Source organism: Notolepis coatsorum, assembly GCF_963971535.1.
Source record: "Notolepis coatsorum genome assembly, chromosome: 14".
In the NCBI taxonomy this organism is placed as follows: domain Eukaryota; kingdom Metazoa; phylum Chordata; class Actinopteri; order Aulopiformes; family Paralepididae; genus Notolepis; species Notolepis coatsorum.
In genome coordinates this window covers 2,134,719-2,155,886 of record NC_140178.1, presented here as the reverse complement: position 1 = coordinate 2,155,886, position 21,168 = coordinate 2,134,719, and the positions used below count along the sequence as shown (strand labels likewise).

At 42.6% G+C, this 21,168-nt stretch overlaps 1 protein-coding gene across 1 annotated transcript in view; it reads right to left on the bottom strand.

Annotated features, from left to right (window-relative positions):
* Positions 1 to 3,297: 3,297 nt before the first annotated feature.
* Positions 3,298 to 21,168, bottom strand: part of unkl (unk like zinc finger) — a gene marked incomplete at both ends in the record, with an annotated part of 79,004 nt that continues 61,133 nt past the window's right edge. Inside the window, 1 exon segment of the mRNA XM_084328309.1 lies at positions 3,298 to 3,735. Within this exon segment, the coding sequence (XP_084184435.1) occupies positions 3,298 to 3,735 (438 nt within the window).

Below are 21,168 nucleotides of genomic sequence, written 5' to 3'. Positions count from 1 at the left end.
GGGTGGGGCTGTACATTGGAATAGCCATGCTTGGTCTTTATTGTACAACTGGGTTAGGACATTTGTAGGGGCCAGTTTTGAATTGCAGTCTCCCGTAGGTGTTCTTTGAGAGTGATTTTGAAGGTGGGTAGTGATTTACATTCCTTTACAGCTTTGGGTAGGGCGTTCCACATTGTTGTGGCATAATTGCGAAACGTGTTTAGTCCCTTGTTTGAGCCGAATCTGGGTTTTACATGATTTGTGGAGCTCCCTCTGGTGTTGTGATCGTGGTATTCACTGACCTTTGGGAAGTATTTTGACATGTACATGGGTACCTTGGTCGTGTAGTGTATCTTGTAGACCAGGCCCATTGCAAGTTGCTGTACTCTGTCGTCTACTCTAAGCCATCCTAGGTTGGCAAAGTGTGCAGGGGTGAGGTGGGTTCTAGGAGTCAGGTCAAGCAGTAGTCGATAATAACGATAGTAACGATAATGATAACGATAATGATAACGATAACGATAATGATAACGATAACGATAACGATAATGATAATGATAATAATAATGATCAGTAGGACTAATCGTGGCACCAGGTCAGTCGGAACCAAGTGCCTTGGGAGTTCTAGAAAATGATCCATGCGCCTCTCACAACACTCACACACACTGTGAGAAGAGGTTGGCAGTGTGCAGCTGTGACTATGGAGTGAGGTTAAAGGTTAAAGGTTCGGTCGCTGACCACAGAGTGTGACTCTTTCCATCGCTGCCGCAGTGACAGTGTTCCCTCTCTGAGCGACGCAGCGCGCGGAGATTTACAAACCATCATGTACAAAGAGTTTACAATTTGTTAATATAAAATGGTACATTTATACAGCAGCTTTTATCCAAAGTGCTTTACAATCTGTTAATCCCATTTCACCCGCTCACTCACACATTCACACACCGACGGCGGAGGCGACCACGCGAGGTGCCGACCTGCTCATCGGGAGCAGTTAGGGGGTTAAGTGTCTTGCTCAAGGACTCTTCGACGCGGGAGGAGCGCGGGAATCGAACCGGGAACCTCCGGATTACCAGACGACTGCTCTCTACCTCCACCTATAGCGGCACAGTGGTGTTTCAAGTTTCTTTAATAGTTGTCATACAGAAGTACAGAATACTTTTATACAAAATGCTTCTTACTGTTACGCTCCAGAGACTGTGCAAGACAAGATAAACAAAAGTAAGCACAGTTTCGACGGAGCGCACAGACAGGCAGCCGGTCAACACTGTCGCCTCACAGCAAGAAGGTCCAGGGTTCGATTCCCGCTTGGGCACCAGGTTGCCAGGTACCCAGGTGGGGGGGCATCTCCCAGGCCTTTCTGTGTGGAGTTTGCATGTTCTCCCCCTCTGTGCTCGCAAGGGTTTCCCCCCCGATAAGATAAACCCAATGGAAAAACATGCACAACAACAGATCGCTAACGCTGTGGCGTCCCTGACGAAGACGGACAGGAGCACTTGGATTGGTCCCCGGGGCGCGGCTCACGTTGACGCCCTATCTGCTCCCGGCTGCCCTTGGGGGGGGGAAGGACGACGGGATGGGTCAAGTGCAGAGACTTCATTAGGCGACACAAGAACATTGCACGTGTGTGTTCCTGTGTGTGTGTGGGTGTGCCGCCCATCGCGTGTGTGTGTTGTTTGCCAAATAAAGACTTCCTAAGTCCAGGGGGGGGGGGGGCATGAACACACACCTGCAGAGCCTGGGGGGGGGGGGGGGGCATGAACACACACACCTGCAGAGCCTGCCTTACACAAGGGGGGGGGGGGGGGGGGGCATGTCCGAGTAATTACAGCTGGGTAGTTCAGGGCTCTCATGTATAATCGCAGGGCGCTTCTCCGGGGCCTCGAGAGCTGAATAATGGATTAGAGTCATAATTGCATTTGTAAATTAAAATTCTTCACGGGGGGAAAAAAAGGACGGGAGAAGATCAGATTGTCTTCCTAGATGTACAGTAGGAGACACGGGTGTGAAACTGTACATAATGCAATGGACGAGCGAGCGTTTGATGAGAAGATTCTATTGTCAACTAATAATAGAGCCTTGACTAATTCAGATGGAAACATAGGGTGGTGTTTTTTTTTTTACCATTGAAGTGTCTATTTTAAGATTCTGCAGGTAACGGGTTGACATAACGTCCCGTGGGGTTTATTTTTAACCCTTTATTACACCTATCCTGAACCAGAACCTGAAGAAAAAAAAGAAGAAAACAGCATCACTTTTGAAGTTATACAACTTATAGAGACAAATTAAAACATTTTCCCAGATTCAAACTTCATTCTATTTCAGGAGGGAAAAAAACTGAATAAATGTATATCACATACACGTGTCGTGCATTGGACGAGATCGGTTTTAGGTTCATATTGGAAATAATATTGTAATAAAGATTGTCTCCATGCCGTTATGCAAAAAAGAAATACATGCTGTATATCCCGAAACTGAAGGAAAGATATGTATTAGCGTAACTTTTGAAGTAAACAACATTCAGAGACAAATGATGCCCCATACAATTCTGACCCACAACAACTCTCATTACATGGGTATTTGTAAGATTCAAAACATATCCGACTCTATTTCAGGAAAAAAAAACAGCTAAATAAAAAAACAACCAGAAATGGTTTAAATCACATCTATATTTTTCCATGTATTAATAAGAACCACTATTGCAATAATTGCAACATCTATTTGAAACTGTAGTAGTACCTATTCCTGACTGAATTTCGACAAATATAAAAAAAAAAAAAATAGTAACAATGCCAAGTCTCTAGCTCTCTCTTTTGGAGCAATTTCAACTATTTTCCAAGTAAGTATTTGACCTGTAGTTTATTAGTTTCAGAGGACATTAGCTAGCATACCAACTATACTATACTTCACCATACTTCCATATAGGGGTGTAACGGTGCATCCATTAATCAAAATGCATCGATTCTAATGTGTTCGATTCGATGCATCGATTATAATCATTTTTTTTTGTTATGTTTTTTTGTGTGTGTGTATTGTTTTTATTGACCTATAGTCCATTCATGCTGAGTGAATCAGTTCCCCCAGCCACATTTGTGTATTCAATTTTTTTGGGGGAATTAACTGAGAAAATGTATAGAAAATGTATCTACCGGTAATCTAATCGAATCGAATCGTGGTCAAATGAAGACATTTCATGGTGCGTTGAATCGTTGCCTGAAGAATCGTAATCGAATCGAATCGTTGTGAGGTCGCGTCGTTACACCCCTAATAACACCAACCATACTTCACCCCTCCAGCTGAAAACACCACAGGTCATGTGACGCCTCAGTGTTGGAGCAGTACGTCCATCTCCTCTGCAGACGTGGAGCAGTACGTCCATCTCCTCTGCAGACGTGGAGCAGTACGTCCATCTCCTCTGCAGACGTGGAGCAGTACGTCCATCTCCTCTGCAGACGTGGAGCAGTACGTCCATCTCCTCTGCAGACGTGGAGCAGTACGTCCATCTCCTCTGCAGACATGGAGCAGTACGTCCATCTCCTCTGCAGACGTGGAGCAGTACGTCCATCTCCTCTGCAGACGTGGAGCAGTACGTCCATCTCCTCTGCAGACGTGGAGCAGTACGTCCATCTCCTCTGCAGACGTGGAGCAGGACGTCGTCCATCTCCTCTGCAGACGTGGAGCAGGACGTCCATCTCCTCTGCAGACGTGGAGCAGTACGTCGTCCATCTCCTCTGCAGACGTGGAGCAGTACGTCCATCTCCTCTGCAGACGTGGAAGCGGCAGGTGCCTGGATTCAATGGCTTTATTTCAAGCACAGGGAACATGCCTCCTATAGAATGTACAGTTGACGTCGACACTACACCCCCACCCACCAGCCCATTACAGAGGGTGCAGTGGTGTTGGGCAGCCAGCCACACACCATCAACACATTTGACCTGGGGGTGGTCGTCATGAAGCCTGTCCTACAGTATGGAAGTATGAAGAGGAATTCAACAAGCACGTCATCATCCCTAGCAAGTTCCAAGCGATAATAATAATAATAATAATAATAATAATAATAATAATAATAATAATAATATACAACTTTCATACAGAAACTGCAGCTTCACAACAGAAAGAAGACACTGCCACACAACAGAAGGTTAACCCCGCGGAGCTAATGATGGAGCATCGCCGTCGGTTGTGTGATAGTAAAGGGCTAACCTTCTGTATTGTCACAGTGAAAGGGTTAATCATTGAGTTTCTTCCACGTCATGGCCATCAGCTTCTTGGCTGCCGTCACGCGCGCCAGAATGATTCTCTTTGGTTGTATGTATGCTGCCGGTAGTAATGATGTATCGTTTAGAAGTAGTGTTGGTGCCGTGAGTGGAATTGTTAGGTTACATTATGTTTGAAAGTTTAGTTGTTATGGATTTCCAAAAACGAGCTACTGGTGTGTGCAATCCCAAAACTAAATGTGCATATAAGTGCCGGCGGCCCTCCGAGAGCACAAAGTGCACAGAGTCGGTCACCAGTCCCGTAGCAAACAGCTCCCTAGGTGTGAGATACGTCCTGTGAAAATAATTAAAATGTACTTGCTGGTGATTAGGGTTGCAGCGGGAGGACAATGTAACATTTGTCCAAATATCATTCCAGTCAAACTCAGTCTAGTTCTAGTCCCCTCGCCAGATGATAATGAGAATGATAATTTTTTTGTATGTGGATTTGATTAAGAGTGTATACAAATCTGAGACAAATCCTCTTGAGGTTGTCCTGATAAGCTTAATAAAAGGGTGTGTGGATGTAGTGCTTGAGCCCACGGTACCCCAGGCGCCTTGAGCGCCGACCTTAGTTGCAAGTAGAGGAAGAATGATACGCCGGGGAGGTAATAAAACTCTCTTAGGTCCTGAAACGCTCGAAGGCCGTTTTTATCAAATATATCCTCCAGTATGAACTCCCCTCCTCTCCCATTGAGGAATATTAACAGGTTGGTGCCCAACAAGTAGTTGTTGGTTATGAAAAATTGGAGAGTCGAGGTGCCACAGGCATTTGACAGCACAAGACCTCTGTGTACGTTACGGCCATGTTTGAATTTACGTGGGATATGATTGGTCCATATCGTAATTGGCATTTTGATATAGGGGCACTGGAGTATACTACATCCTGTAATCTTTGTGGTGAGACCGCTGCTGCCTCCAAGGAGCGCCAAGCTCTTTTCAGCAATTTCAGGGTCAAACCAGCTTATCGGGGGTCTCAGCGAGAAGGACCAGAAGTACAACTTAAAATCGGGGATTGCCACGCCCCCATCCTGTTTCCTATGTTGAGTGGTAGTTATTTTGATTCTTGAACATTGTATGATCAAGCTGGAATTGACGTCAGATAGTCCTTACCTTTGATCGGGGGTATTCCAAAAAGAATATTCCAATTTGATCCATGAATTCCAGTATTGGTGTTTAGGGGTGTAGCTCCAGATTCTGGGCCCCATGAAAGAATAGTATTTGTCGGCCCCCATTGAATGCGAGCGCGCGTAAGCGCGCGAGCGGGATTTTTTTGTGCCATTTCTTTATTGATGAAAACGCATAATATGGTTTTTACCTATACATTCGGATCAGCAGTTCAGCACCTGAACTGTTGGTGGGTGATCCTAGTAAAGGATGTCGCATTGCGTTCATCTTCAATGAATGGACCAATGCAATAGTCTACCAAAGCCCCCCCTCTCTCTCTATATATCTCACACACACACACACACACACAAACATAGTATCAATGAGAGCATCAATAATACACCTGAGTGATGTCTAGTAAAAAAAAAAAAAAAAAAAGACCCCCCCAGTGCTGGGCCCTTGGAATCATCCTAAGCTACCCCCCCCCAGCTACGCCCCTGTTGGTGTCCATCTGGTCCACGACATGATCCGGCACAACACGTGCATCGAGTGTCCTGGACATGTTTCAATGTGATCGAGTGAAGCTCTAGGCTTCCCTGGAATAAAAATCTCCGCCCGGTGGGATTTAAATGTAACACACGGTCTGGAACAGGGTTTACTGCACTCTCGATACTGCCACCTAGCAGGATCTGGCCGGTACTGCACCCTCTGGTCCCAGTATGCCTTTTAACGGCAACATACAGGTCCGTGACATTGAATAGAATATTAAAATCGGAAAAAAGCTAAAACGATCCAAAAACGAGCAAACACATATATGTGGATGGCGCAGAAAGTGTTGAGGTAGACGAGCTGATTTGGGCCAGTTAATTTTAAAGACTGATAATTTACCGAAATCATCAATTATATTAAGTAACTTTGTGGCTGAATCGGAGGGGTCTTTCATAAAAATTAGTAAGTCATCCGCATAAAGATCAATTTTGTGTGGTATATCATTGATTATTATAGGGGTGATTTATTGTTTGCCTAATAAAAAACAGCATGGAGACAATCTTTATTACAATATTATTTCCAATATTAACCTAAAATCTATCTCGTCCAATGCACTACATTTTAGTAAAAAGGGAAAATAGAGATGTGATATACATTTTCTTCTGTGTTTTTTGCTTTTTCTGTCCTGAAAAATAATCAAGACGCGTTTGAATCTGAAAAATAACAATGGTACTGAATTCCTTGGGTCAAACCTGTTTGGGAAATATTTTTTATTTGTCTCTATAAGTTGTTAACTTCAAAAGTGATGCTGTTTTCTTCTTTTTCAGGTTCTGGTTCAGGATAGGTGTAATAAAGGGTTAAAAATAAACCCCATGGGACATTATTTCAACCAGTTACCTGCAGAATCTTAAAATAGATACTCCATAACTGTTTCCATCTGAACTAAATGGATAAGAATAGATCAAACATAACTGTTAATTCAGCAGAGAGAGAGAGAGAGGTGTACCCAGCCACACCTAGTGCTTAGACCTCTACAGTACCCAGCCCCCCCCCCGCCAGATCCACTGTTCGGATGAAACCATTGCTCTTTCCTTATTCCAAATGCTCCAACCTTTTCATAACTCAACAGGAGTCATCTCAATATTAGGAGGCACAATATGGTCTGGTGTGGATTATATTCACTCTACTGCCCTCGTGTGGTTCTCAGAGGAAATGCTTCCCAAGCCAAACAGTCATAGATGTTTTTGATCTAAATGTACAGAATGTAAATAAAGTACTTAATCGACCACAGGAAAAAGGTACATAATGTATGTTATATATAAGTAATATATTTACATTTTGTATTGGCAAAATTGACTCTTGATGGTATTGTTTTTTTGCCGATACAAGACGTAAATATATTGCTTATCGCTGTAACATAGCGTATATGTACCCTTTTCCTGGGGTCCATTAAGTGCTTTATTTACCAATTTTAAGGAAATCGTTGGATTGTGTGGAGACAGTGGTGCAGGAGGTAGAGCGGTCATCTGGTAATCAGAAGGTCCCCGGTTCAATTCCCTCTCATGCCGGGCAGCGTGTCGAAGTGTCCTTGAGCAAGACACTTAACCCCCTAACTGCTCCCGATGAGCAGGTTGGCACCTTGCGTGGTCGCCTCCGCCGTCGGTGTGTGAATGTGTGAGTGAGTGGGTAAATGTGAGGAACTAACTAGAAAATTGATTATTTTTTTTACAGTAGACAGTAGGGGTGTAACGGTACACAAAATCCACGGTTCGGTACGTACCTCGGTTTTGAAGTCACGATTCGGTACAGGTTTTTGGTACAGTGGTGGAGAGTTTGGCTTTCCATGTTCCACTCAGGGGTGATGTAGTGTGCAGGAACTAATTGTACTTGTAGGGCTGTCAACGAATATTATATATTGAAATTAATAATCGACTTGTTTATTTTATTTTTTTATTTTATTAGATTGTGAAAAAAACAGCCCCCGGTGGGTGGTCGTTAGTGGTTAACATAACGTTGTATTCGTTCGGTACACAGCCGTACTGAACCTAAGGTCCAGTACTGAAACGGGTCGGTAGATACTTGTACCTTTACACCCCTAGTAGACAGTATTTCCTGATGTATGGGACGATAAGAGGACATACTGTAGCCACAATCCTTACCGGAAATGAATCAACAAAATTAAACCAAGTTTTTGAATCTGGCATTGTCCATGTTGGTGATTCGTGTCTCGACGATATAGGCAAATGTTCACATATTTAATGAGGAAGTGGCTCATTTGCATTTATAAACATAAAATTCTGAAAACTTGCAATATATTTTTTCTTAGTTTATATGTACATAACAAACTAGGAAAGTTTCATAGTGATATCTATTCAAATGATCTTTTTGCCTATTAGGGGGTACCTCCCGGCCACTGCCACTAAGCCTCTTCAACTCATTCAGAACGCAGCGGCCCGCCTGATCTCAAACCTACCGAAGTCGGCCCATGTCACCCCACTTCTTAGGGACCTGCACTGGCTCCCCATTGCTGCACGAATCCGCTTCAAGGCCCTCGACCTAGCATACCGTGCGGCAAAGGGAACCGCTCCCGCCTACCTCCGGTCAATGGTCTCTAACTACACACCCTCAAGACCCCTACGCTCTGCATCTTCTGGCCGCCTCAGACCTACTCCTATCCAAGCTCCGGGAGGGTCATCAAAGAGAAGTCGCCTATTCTCAGTCCTTGCCCCACAATGGTGGAATGAACTACCCACCCCAGTTAGGACAGCCGAATCACGTCCAATCTTTCGCCGTCGACTAAAGACGCACTTCTTCAACCATTATCTGAATTAAAAAAATAAAATAAAAATCTAACCCTAACTAACCGTACTGTCATGCACTTGTCCTAATAAACTAACCTACACTGTAGCACTCAACACTTTGATGAACATTGTTGCTCAGCTGATAGAGTTGTGCCCTTCCTGATGGCTTGTCGTACAGAACTTGTAAGTCGCTTTGGATAAAAGCGTTCAGTTAAATGACTAAATGTAAATGTAAATGTACTGTCTCGTAAAAGTAGAAGATAAGATAAGAGATAAGATGATCCTTTATTAATCCTTTAGAAATACCCTAGAAATGTATCTAGAAATACCCAGATAAATGAGTACTCTGGTAAAAGTAAAAGTATGGTACAACGAAAAAGGTTTGGCATCCAACCAGAGTGCAAAGGTGATTAAACTGGGTATACAATACTTTAAATAAATAAACCTGTGGAGTGTCTCAGGAGGTAGAGCAGTCGGAAGGTTGAGCAAGACACTTAACCCCTCACTGCTCCCGATGAGCAGGTCGGCACCTCGCACGGTCGCCTCCGCCGTCGGTGTGTGAATGTGAGAGTGAACGGGTAAAATGTGAGGAACAAATTGTGAAGTGCTTTGGATAAAAGATATATAAATGCACCGTTGACCATTTATTTACTATTAGTCCTATTCTGCATTCACTGATAATGAGAAAAGACAAAAGTATACCACACATCTCAAGATGGGAAAATTATTTTAATTCCCAAGACGATAAAAAAATGATTGTGTGAATGATGTAAACCATTGCATAACTGTAGTGTAACATCTTAACACGTGTTAACAAACTAGTCATACACTACTAAAAATAGTATGCAGTACACAATAATTCGTAAATATCTAGTATTAAATATCAATATACTAAAATGTGTCTAGGGTTATCAGGAGGATAATATAAGGTGTCCTACATACCCATTTTAAGAAAATAAGCGACGCGTTTTTCTTTATATTAAAAATGACAAATGTCTAAATCTATTGACGTCAAGGTAAATAAATGTGAAGTCTCCTCAGATTTAACACATGGCTTCTGTATCGTTCATGTCCTTTCTTACCCTCTCCTCATAACACAAGACGCACACACAAACTGAAAACTTGCATGTTTTAGGTCTTATAAATTTATTTTATTGAATAGCAATTCACAACTAGATGCTACATCATAATGGATCAACTGCTCTCCATAATATTCCAGTGACCTATTCATTGAATATCTAATTTAGAACAATACATTCAATATTTCAGGGCTTCAATGTTAAAATAACATCGCTACTGAAACCATCTACGGCACATGGAGCGTGGCTCCACATTCAGAATCTTCTCTCTTTTGGACACGTGTGTTGTACTCATATTCTATTCAACTTTAACAGCTCCATACATCATATACTCATCATGTACATGTACAAGATTGCATAAATCCTCAGGTTCCATTTTCATATTATTAAAAACAAAAGACAACACAAAACAACTTACAATAATGCAAAATAGATTAAACTATTTCAATGCAGAGCATAATGATACAGCTATTACAGTTAATTTACAAGAGTCTCTATTTGGTGCTATTCTTTACAAATAAATGATTTTTTGGTGCCAATAGTGTGAGTAATTGAGATCAGCAGAAACGGTTTAATCAATGTAGGTATTGCTGTCTAAATGGTATGGCAAATACAGACCGAGATAGGGGATCATCAACTCTCATCATTTGCTAAATCCGGTGAAAACCGAATTGGCCTTTTCTCCGTTCGTCTGAAATGGCCTGAGTTTATAATCATTCGACAACGACACACTCGTAAACATTATATGGTCTACAAAATTATTTTAAGGCACTGGAATTTCAATTCAAATTATTATTCTTTTGAAATGCTATAGCTTGCCATTTGTAGACTGAGATTACATATAATATCAGAACGATAACCTCTCAATTCCAATTTTGAATTATGTCATTAACGGCATAAAGGCACAGATATACTAGAAGGTGTAATTGGTCCGTTATACAGATAAAGATCAACATGTGTAACTAAATGTCAACAACGTGGTGGATGTAAGCGGTGCTTACAGAGGATTACAGGACATTATAATTACTTGTTAGAAAACTTTGTAGACCGCACGGAGGAGAAACTGGAGGCCGGTAACAAATAATCGTAATGAAAAACACATCTGTATCTGCCATTCAAATTTGTTACAATAATCGCTTGTCTCATGGAAATTAACATTTGACTAAAATATGTAAAGCAAATGATTTTGACCATGACTTTAAAGCCGATTTCATGAAAGGGAAAGACAAAATAAAACAACCAAACAAAAACAGTCAAATGAAAAGAAAGCACCTTCCAGTCATCTTGACAGCAGACAGTGTACAACCATCAATAAGCACCTTACAGTCCTCGTATAGGCTCATCTCGACAGCAGTACAACCATCAACATTTACAACTGATCGAGACTTTCTATGTAGTTTAGCAAAAAAGTTTAAAAAAAAAAGAAAAAAAAAAAAAGGAAAGGAAAGAGAAATATTTAAAGATAGAACTATAATAGTTTATATTTACGTTTATGGCCACTTCAGAACGTTAACACAAATTTCATTCACCTCTCGAGTCTCGACATTCCTTCACTGTAGACGACGGCCATCAATGTATACTTTAGGCAAAATCAAAACATACAGATTTTAATTTACGTAAGTTTCAACCCATATTATTTTGATAATTTGTGCTCCGTCTAACTACAACCAATTTTACCAGATGTTAACAAATTGGTCGGGGTGGTGGTGGGGGTTGCTATTGGTAATTGTAAATAAATGTGTCAAATCTATTTAAGGTACTAGGTTTTTTTTTTTTTTGTCAAATTATATTCCGTACAGATAGAAAAAGGTTTAAATGAAATGCTATAAAAATAAAAAAATTAAATAAAAAGTACATGTCTTTGGTAAAACTACTAAATGGGCTTCACGTCCATTAATATTGTCAGCAAAAGCAGTTGGGCAGTTCTCTTTCGGTCATTTACCCACTACAAGAATATCATATCCTACTAATAACAAGTTAAAGCGAGAATCCACCCTACAACAGAATTCATTTCAATCAATAACCATCAGCAACTCACTCATAAAGCTGGACGAGAGACAGACCCAGGACCTGCTGAGTTCATCCAACATGTTCTTCCTTTTCCACCTTTCAATGGAACTTCTATGCTGTTGATATGTTTTAAAAATATGTATATCAACACCTAAACCAGGGACAGGCGTTTCAATTTAGCTACGACTAGAAACCCGCTTTATCCAATCAGGAGAGAGAACCCTGGAGATTTTTTACTTATTTAAAGAAATCTTGCCAAGCCTAATTTGCTTACTGCACTGGCAGATTCAAGCATATTTGCGTACAACTAGTTTTTAAAAAAAAATTGCAGTGTGGAGTTCTCTCTCCTGATTGGATTAAGTGGGAATGGGATATCAGGAAATGTATTTTCAGTTTACTGCAGAGCGGAGGGACTGAGAGACCCATGTTACTGACCAGACACTCTATATCAGTGATGGCTGTTTACTGCAGAGTGGAGGGACTGGGAGACCCATGTTACTGACCAGACACTCTGTATCAGTGATGTCTGTTTACTGCAGAGTGGAGGGACTGGGAGACCCATGTTACTGACCAGACACTCTGTATCAGTGATGACTGTTTACTGCAGAGTGGAGGGACTGGGAGACCCATGTTACTGACCAGACACTATATATCAGTGATGACTGTTTACTGCAGAGTGGAGGGACTGAGAGACCCATGTTACTGACCAGACACTCTATATCAGTGATGACTGTTTACTGCAGAGTGGAGGGACTGGGAGACCCATGTTACTGACCAGACACTCTATATCAGTGATGACTGTTTACTGCAGAGTGGAGGGACTGGGAGACCCATGTTACTGACCAGACACTATATCAGTGATGGCTGTTTATTGCAGAGTGGAGGGACTGGGAGACCCATGTTACTGACCAGACACTCTATATCAGTGATGACTGTTTACTGCAGAGTGGAGGGACTGGGAGACCCATGTTACTGACCAGACACTCTGTATCAGTGATGGCTGTTTACTGCAGAGTGGAGGGACTGGGAGACCCATGTTACTGACCAGACACTCTGTATCAGTGATGGCTGTTTACTGCAGAGTGGAGGGACTGGGAGACCCATGTTACTGACCAGACACTCTATAACAGTGATGACTGTTTACTGCAGAGTGGAGGGACTGGGAGACCCATGTTACTGACCAGACACTCTGTATCAGTGATGGCTGTTTACTGCAGAGTGGAGGGACTGAGAGACCCATGTTACTGACCAGACACTCTATATCAGTGATGACTGTTTACTGCAGAGTGGAGGGACTGAGAGACCCATGTTACTGACCAGACACTCTATATCAGTGATGACTGTTTACTGCAGAGTGGAGGGACTGGGAGACCCATGTTACTGACCAGACACTCTGTATCAGTGATGGCTGTTTACTGCAGAGTGGAGGGACTGGGAGACCCATGTTACTGACCAGACACTCTGTATCAGTGATGGCTGTTTACTGCAGAGTGGAGGGACTGGGAGACCCATGTTACTGACCAGACACTCTATATCAGTGATGACTGTTTACTGCAGAGTGGAGGGACTGGGAGACCCATGTTACTGACCAGACACTCTATATCAGTGATGACTGTTTACTGCAGAGCGGAGGGACTGGGAGACCCATGTTACTGACCAGACACTCTATATCAGTGATGACTGTTTACTGCAGAGTGGAGGGACTGGGAGACCCATGTTACTGACCAGACACTCTATATCAGTGATGACTGTTTACTGCAGAGTGGAGGGACTGGGAGACCCATGTTACTGACCAGACACTCTATATCAGTGATGACTGTTTACTGCAGAGCGGAGGGACTGGGAGACCCATGTTACTGACCAGACACTATATCAGTGATGGCTGTTTACTGCAGAGTGGAGGGACTGAGAGACCCATGTTACTGACCAGACACTCTATATCAGTGATGACTGTTTACTGCAGAGCGGAGGGACTGGGAGACCCATGTTACTGACCAGACACTCTGTATCAGTGATGACTGTTTACTGCAGAGTGGAGGGACTGAGAGACCCATGTTACTGACCAGACACTCTGTATCAGTGATGACTGTTTACTGCAGAGTGGAGGGACTGAGAGACCCATGTTACTGACCAGACACTCTGTATCAGTGATGACTGTTTACTGCAGAGTGGAGGGACTGAGAGACCCATGTTACTGACCAGACACTCTGTATCAGTGATGGCTGTTTACTGCAGAGTGGAGGGACTGGGAGACCCATGTTACTGACCAGACACTATATATCAGTGATGACTGTTTACTGCAGAGTGGAGGGACTGAGAGACCCATGTTACTGACCAGACACTCTATATCAGTGATGACTGTTTACTGCAGAGTGGAGGGACTGGGAGACCCATGTTACTGACCAGACACTCTGTATCAGTGATGACTGAACATGAACAAAATAATATTACTTACAGCCAGAGGTGCGTTCCTCATATCAACTCCGATTGCACGCACGCTAATGACGCCACGTGCACGCGGGCTCCCGGCGTGTGCGCGCGCTCCCACGCATGCGCATAAATGTTCCCTCGCTTAAGCGCAGACTAAAGACGACGCCTAATTGCCTCTACGAATGGAATGTAACACATTTCATTCACAAGTTCTGTGTGAATGTATCCGAGAACGTATTTAACACACCTGACGACCGGCGCTATTGATATGCAAAGTAGCCCAGGTGGGTACTTATAGCGAGTTGGCGAGTGCAGCGCATTCCTGCGTGCCGTGCATATCCCTGCTTACAGCTCTATTAACAATGTCTATTTGTATCATCTCTTACAAATAAACTTGATGGAATGAGAAGAAAGCCAAGGCATCATCAACGTCTTTATTGGTAAGTTCTATATACACAACTTTCACTTCAGTCAAGATTTTATTCTGTATATAGAACTTGCCAACATAAAGAATTTTGTATCATTGTATCTTAAAATAGAGTGAAACACAATGAAGCAAGCCAACATAATAGGCATTTTATATTTTTCACAAGTTGAGTGCCTCGCTTCTCTGTCGGGGGGGAGAGTTTAACCTCCAGAAACATCTCATCAGTAACTCTCATGTTACGTTCACACCCTCGAGCGGAGAACACCTCGTCTCGTCACGAGAAGGTTGGTGTCGAGAAGCGTCCCTGTCTCAACCCTAACCCTCCGCGTCACGGAGCAGCTCCGGGATCAGTCCCAATCTGCATCTATGTGAAACCACAGCCTACTTGGCGTCACGGAGCAGCTCCTGGATCAGTCCTAATCTGCATCTATGTGAAACCACAGCCTACTTGGCGTCACGGAGCAGCTCCGGGATCAGTCCTAATCTGCATCTATGTGAAACCACACCCTACTTGGCGTCACGGAGCAGCTCCTGGATCAGTCCTAATCTGCATCTATGTGAAACCACAGCCTACTTGGCGTCACGGAGCAGCTCCTGGATCAGTCCTAATCTGCATCTATGTGAAACCACAGCCTACTTGGCGTCACGGAGCAGCTCCTGGATCAGTCCTAATCTGCATCTATGTGAAACCACAGCCTACTTGGCGTCACGGAGCAGCTCCGGGATCAGTCCTAATCTGTATCTATGTGAAACCACAGCCTACTTGGCGTCACGGAGCAGCTCCGGGATCAGTCCTAATCTGCATCTATGTGAAACCACAGCCTACTTGGCGTCACGCAGCAGCTCCGGGATCAGTCTCTCGACATCAGCTTTGGGAAAAGAGTCAACGCCGTTGGCAAACCCAGAGACAGAACTGTCCCCCAATGCCAGCAGCGCAATAACATATCCATGAATTATGTTTTAGGGCAGATTTCCCTTTGAATATATATACCTGGAAAGTTAATGCATGACCACTTTGGTACATATTTAGACGTCCACGTGAGACGGCAAGAACTCCGCTGGCTTCACAGGCGGAAACGCGAGTGGGGGGGGGGGGGGGGGGGGTGATGACCCTGTGGTATTATACTTAGGGGGGGGGGGGGGGGGGGGGGGCAATATTCAACTGCATCACACGCTGCAGTCCAGTGGAGGGAGAAGACAAAAAGGGCTCTTCCACCAAATTGAAGAATCTGGAGACATTCTAAGCAGTACACTGGTCTGTAACATCATTCTAAGCGGTTTACAAAAGTACCAAAATTTGACTCAAACTGATGTACAAAATAATCCATATTTTAGATTTTAGTCGAGAATTCATGTTTGCAGACGATTGACGATTCCATAGAATTTGAAATCCAAGCGGCGGTTGTATGCACAATAACATTCAGACATCTAAATGTTTTTACAAGAGACTACATTAATACCTTTTCCAGCAGCAGCAAAGCTCGCAGAAGTGACGTGAATAAGCTAATATTATACTAAAAATTTGTCAATACAAATATCCTGGCAGTGTGACAGTCAGTGCAATACTATTTTTTTTTCTCTTTTTAGCTGGTTAACATATCGCATAGTAGAACACATGCAAGACCAGAGGTGTTTAGGCTGCCATTTAGATGATAAACATGAAAAGTTAAATACCAAATAATCTTTCTTGAATAATTTTCCTCTGAGTTGCTTAATTGCCTTCTATGTAAACGTGGTCGCCCCATATCTCTAAGTAGCAAAAGGTGTACCTGGACATACGTGGTATTCCTACTGAACTTAAAGCAAGGATAAAAGAAAATGCAAATAGTTTTTTTTTTCTAAACACAGTAGAAGGTCATTTCAGTTAGTAACCTAAGCACAATACACACTGTTGTAACTGAAAATGCAATTTACAGGTCAATCACAGAATTCTTCATTCAAAATTGCAGAACGATGTATTCCGTTATTAATACAAAAAGAAAAAAAGAAAAAAAACGTTTCGTCTCGTCACTATAAAGATAACATAGTTTGCATACTCCCAAATCTTAAAACTGAAAACTGAAATTTCAAATGAAACTGAAGCTGCATCATATAAGCACCGCTGTTAAGGAATGGGGAGTTCTCATCTTCAACGTTAACCCTTTCACTGCCACACGACAGCCGGTTAACCCTTTCACTGTGACAATACAGAAGGTTAGCCCTTTACTATCACACAACCGACGGCGATGCTCTATCATTAGTAGGGGTGGGAATCGCCAGAGACCTCACGATACGATACTATCGCGATACTTGCGTCACGATACGATACTATCGCGATACTAAATATATCGCTATACGCCGAGTATTGCGATATTAATATTGCGATTTTTTTATTTATTATTTAATTTATTACATTTTTCAACTGCAAAGTAAAACTTTGTCAACATGTTTTATCTAATAAAGCAGACAGATGTCAACACTGTAATCTGTGTTGCATGTACCTGACTAACTGAGCTGTTTGTATTACAGTCATATTCCAACTTAACTGAATGCACATGTGTGTGTGTGTGTGTGTGTGTGTGTGTGTGTGTGTGTGTGTGTGTGTGTGTGTGTGTGTGTGTGGACTACTGTACTATTACAGGTATTGAAATGAACAATGCAACTTCCTTATACAAAATTTTTCTTTTTTTTAATGAATAATTAAATATCGATACTTGGCGTCCCTGTATCGATACAGTATCGCCACGCAAAGTATCGCGATACTACTACGTATCGATTTCCCCCCCCCCACCCCTAATCATTAGCATCAGCTAATGATGGAGCATCGCCGTCGGTTGTGTGATAGTAAAGGGTTAACCTTCTGTCGTGTGGCAGTGAAAGGGTTAAGCTTGAGGTCAGGACACAATTAGTTTTCTTCCTCAATACAATTAGCATATCCATGGCTAAAACGCAAAACATATCTGAAAATGTCACTTTTCTGAAAAAAGAAAGTGTTGTTTTCTTGCAGAATGCAATTTTCTTTAAGGATACACAATACATAGATACAGATATCTTGCAGACAGACTGAATAGGTGCAGATAGGAGGTTTCTCATCATTCAAAGTGACATTACGAATTTGGCAGATAGGAGGTTTTGCGTTTCAGCCATCGATATGTAGAAACACTTTTTAAACATTTTTTGTACTTTCTTTTTAAACAGGTAGGGCCAAAATACATCATGGCATATACGGTATGTGTGAAGGCTTCTGCAAACTTTTGCCATATTCTGCAGAAGCTTGTGCACAAGCTCCAACTACCTGTGTCTGTTTTGTATCCTAAACGTAGTTTTCCGTCTAAAGGCACTTGAGAGTGAGAGGCCAATAATGTTCTACACAAGGTCAGGAGGCTGGGAGTCCTACAAAAGGCCGTAGCAAATACAATACAAGCTCCTCTAACTACACTATATCTCATAAGTAAACCTCTAAAAGACAGACGGACTAAATGATTGAATAACTGCCTCAACATTTAGCACTGATATTACAGCTGCTGGTTATGCCTAAAATGCAATTGAAATTTGCACTTATTTGATTGAAATCTTTAAAAATGTATCTATGAAAGTAGAAACTAGTAAGTATTTTTCTATGAAAGCTATCTACGGTATATAGAACATACCATGTTTTTTTTAACAATAGGAAAAAAAAATGAAATATTCAAATTATGTTTCACAGTACACACAAAAGCTTCAGACATTAGCTTATTTAGGAGAAGAAAAAAAAGGTATAAATCTAAAAAAGAAATAGACAAAAACCTACAAAGCAGCTTAAAGCAAAATTCTATTACATACCCTTTTATTTACAAATCCCCAGGTCAACAAAGTGCTTTAACAAGAAATCAAACTTCTCCAGAAAGTTGGTCAAAATAGTGATGTTTGACTGATTAAAAAAAAAGAAAAAAGAAGGGGAATGCCAACTAAACAATATACAATATTCAAAATATATACTTATTATTCCCCCGGACTGTTTGGTCTGTATTAGTGAACTTTCACTACTGTCTCTCAAAAGATTATCCACCTCCTCCCCAAATGTGTAATAAGTCATACCAAGTGAGTCCCAGAGAGAATGGATTAGAATAAGTTACTGTAACCGCACCCAGACGTGAGTGGACTGTTGCAGGCCGTATGATTAACACACTGCATCACCTTTAAAATTTAGTGGTACTCCCCTTGAATATCAATCACCTTTTTTTTTGCTTTGCCCATTTTAGATGTCAGATCACCACCAGACCACATATGAGATGCATCTCGTCATTTATAAGTTATAGATATCCTTGTTCAGAGCACTTCAACATCCTTAGACTACTCCTTAGACTAGACCGGGACTAACCAATGTATGAGACCAATAAACAACATTTTAAAATATATTCTAAAGCTGTAAATGGTTTGTAGATATTGGTGCAAAGTGGACCTGTGTTATGAGTTAGGGATAAATTATGAGAACATTTTTGTAATTGCATACACTATGCAAATAATAAAAATAAATCCTAGATTAACCCATTCTCTGCCGGAGCTTATATCCATCGCTGTAGCCTCTCTGCCAGCGCTATTTGTCTATGGAGATGTTCACCTTCTTTGCAGGGCTATAACTTTTAAATTGTATTGCTAAATTGACATTACTATGGCCCATTCAACATCGATTATCTATCGTTCAGAATGTAGGAACGTTTTACTTTTTCATTCACACATTCATACAAAAATACGGTCTAGAGTATAAATATGTTTTTATCGTTTTCTGCAGTATTTCATAGAACGTGAGATATAGCCATACATGCATATATTAGATCATCAAATGCAGTTTGATACCGATCGATGCCAGATTAAAAATGTCAACTGTACATGGTCCTAGACGTTATGACTGATCATCTGCGGTTGACCGGAGGGGGGGGGGGGGGGGTCGTTTATAATTCCGTGGCCGACGTTAAATCATTTATGTAGTATGGGTGATATATAGATCAGAGCAGTTTGTATGGATAATAATAAACAAACAGGCTGAAAGTAACGTCAGCCTCCTCTTACCGTTGGGCGATCACACTGGCGCAAACAGATCCCAGTTATGTGATGTTGATCGAGGTGATCCAGTTCCGGTTTGTATAATACTAATATACGTCCAAATCATGTTGTTTATTGAGTTATGGCAACGGATCGATATCCACGGTGTCTGGATTGAGTCCCGGGAGCGATAACGAGTGGCCGGACGGAATAGGGACACACACCGGCGTCACAATTATCGACATCCGGTTGCAACTCGCCGATCGGCCACCAGGTGGCAGTATTGAAGCGTTGCAGAGTTGAGCGGAGTCCTACAGCACCAGCCAAGACTCCGTGGGTGGACATCTGAATACCATGACGAAAATATGAAATATTGATCTCAAAGACGCTTGGCAGATTACGCATGGCGGAGAATGGGTTAAGGGGTATCTGATGTACAGATGAGGTGTAAAAAATATCCTGATGCTACGCATGTTACAACGTGGAGTTAAAGTGTTACATGGACGAAACGCCTCGGTGACCAGCGAGAGGAGAGACGCCACGCAGAGACATCAGTCAAGGAAATACTACTAGTACATATTCTGTAAAACAGGGTTACCAGTGTAATGATAGTTTAGGAAGTATATTTATTTATATCATAAAGTCAAGATTCATACATTATTAGTGCAAGTTCAGTTTTATGTTTTACACTGCCGGCAAACCTTCACTTGTTGCCTCTCACTGCCCTGCTGGCGTGTCCTCAGCCGACTCTCTCTCTCTCTCTCTCTGGGAACCTCTCTCTCTCTCTCTCTCTCTCTCTCTCTCTCTCTCTCTCTGGGAACCTCTCTCTCTCTGGGAACCTCTCTCTCTCTCTCTCTCTCTCTCTCTCTCTCTCTCTCTGGAACCTCTCTCTCTCTGGGAACCTCTCTCTCTCTCTCTCTGGAACCTCTCTCTCTCTGGGAACTCTCTCTCTCTCTCTCTGGGAACCTCTCTCTCTCTCTCTGGGAACCTCTCTCTCTCTCTGGGAACCTCTCTCTCTCTCTCTCTGGACCTCTCTCTCTCTCTCTGGGAACTCTCTCTCTCTGGAACCTCTCTCTCTCTCTCTCTGGGAACCTCTCTCTCTCTCTCTCTGGGAACCTCTCTCTCTCTCTCTGGGAACCTCTCTCTCTCTCTCTCTGGGAACCTCTCTCTCTCTCTCTCTGGGAACCTCTCTCTCTCTCTCTCTGGGAACCTCTCTCTCTCTCTCTCTGGGAACCTCTCTCTCTCTCTGGGAACCTCTCTCTCTCTCTCTCTGGGAACCTCTCTCTCTCTCTGGGAACCTCTCTCTCTCTCTCTCTGGGAACCTCTCTCTCTCTCTCTGGGAACCTCTCTCTCTCTCTGGGAACCTCTCTCTCTCTCTCTCTCTCTCCCTCTCTCTCTCTGGACTCTCTCTCTCTCTGGGAACCTCTCTCTCTCTCTCTCTCTCTCTCGGAACCTCTCTCTCTCTCTCTGGGAACCTCTCTCTCTCTGGACTCTCTCTCTCTCTGGGAACCTCTCTCTCTCTCTCTCTCTCTCTCTGGGAACCTCTCTCTCTCTCTCTGGGAACCTCTCTCTCTCTGGACTCTCTCTCTCTCTCT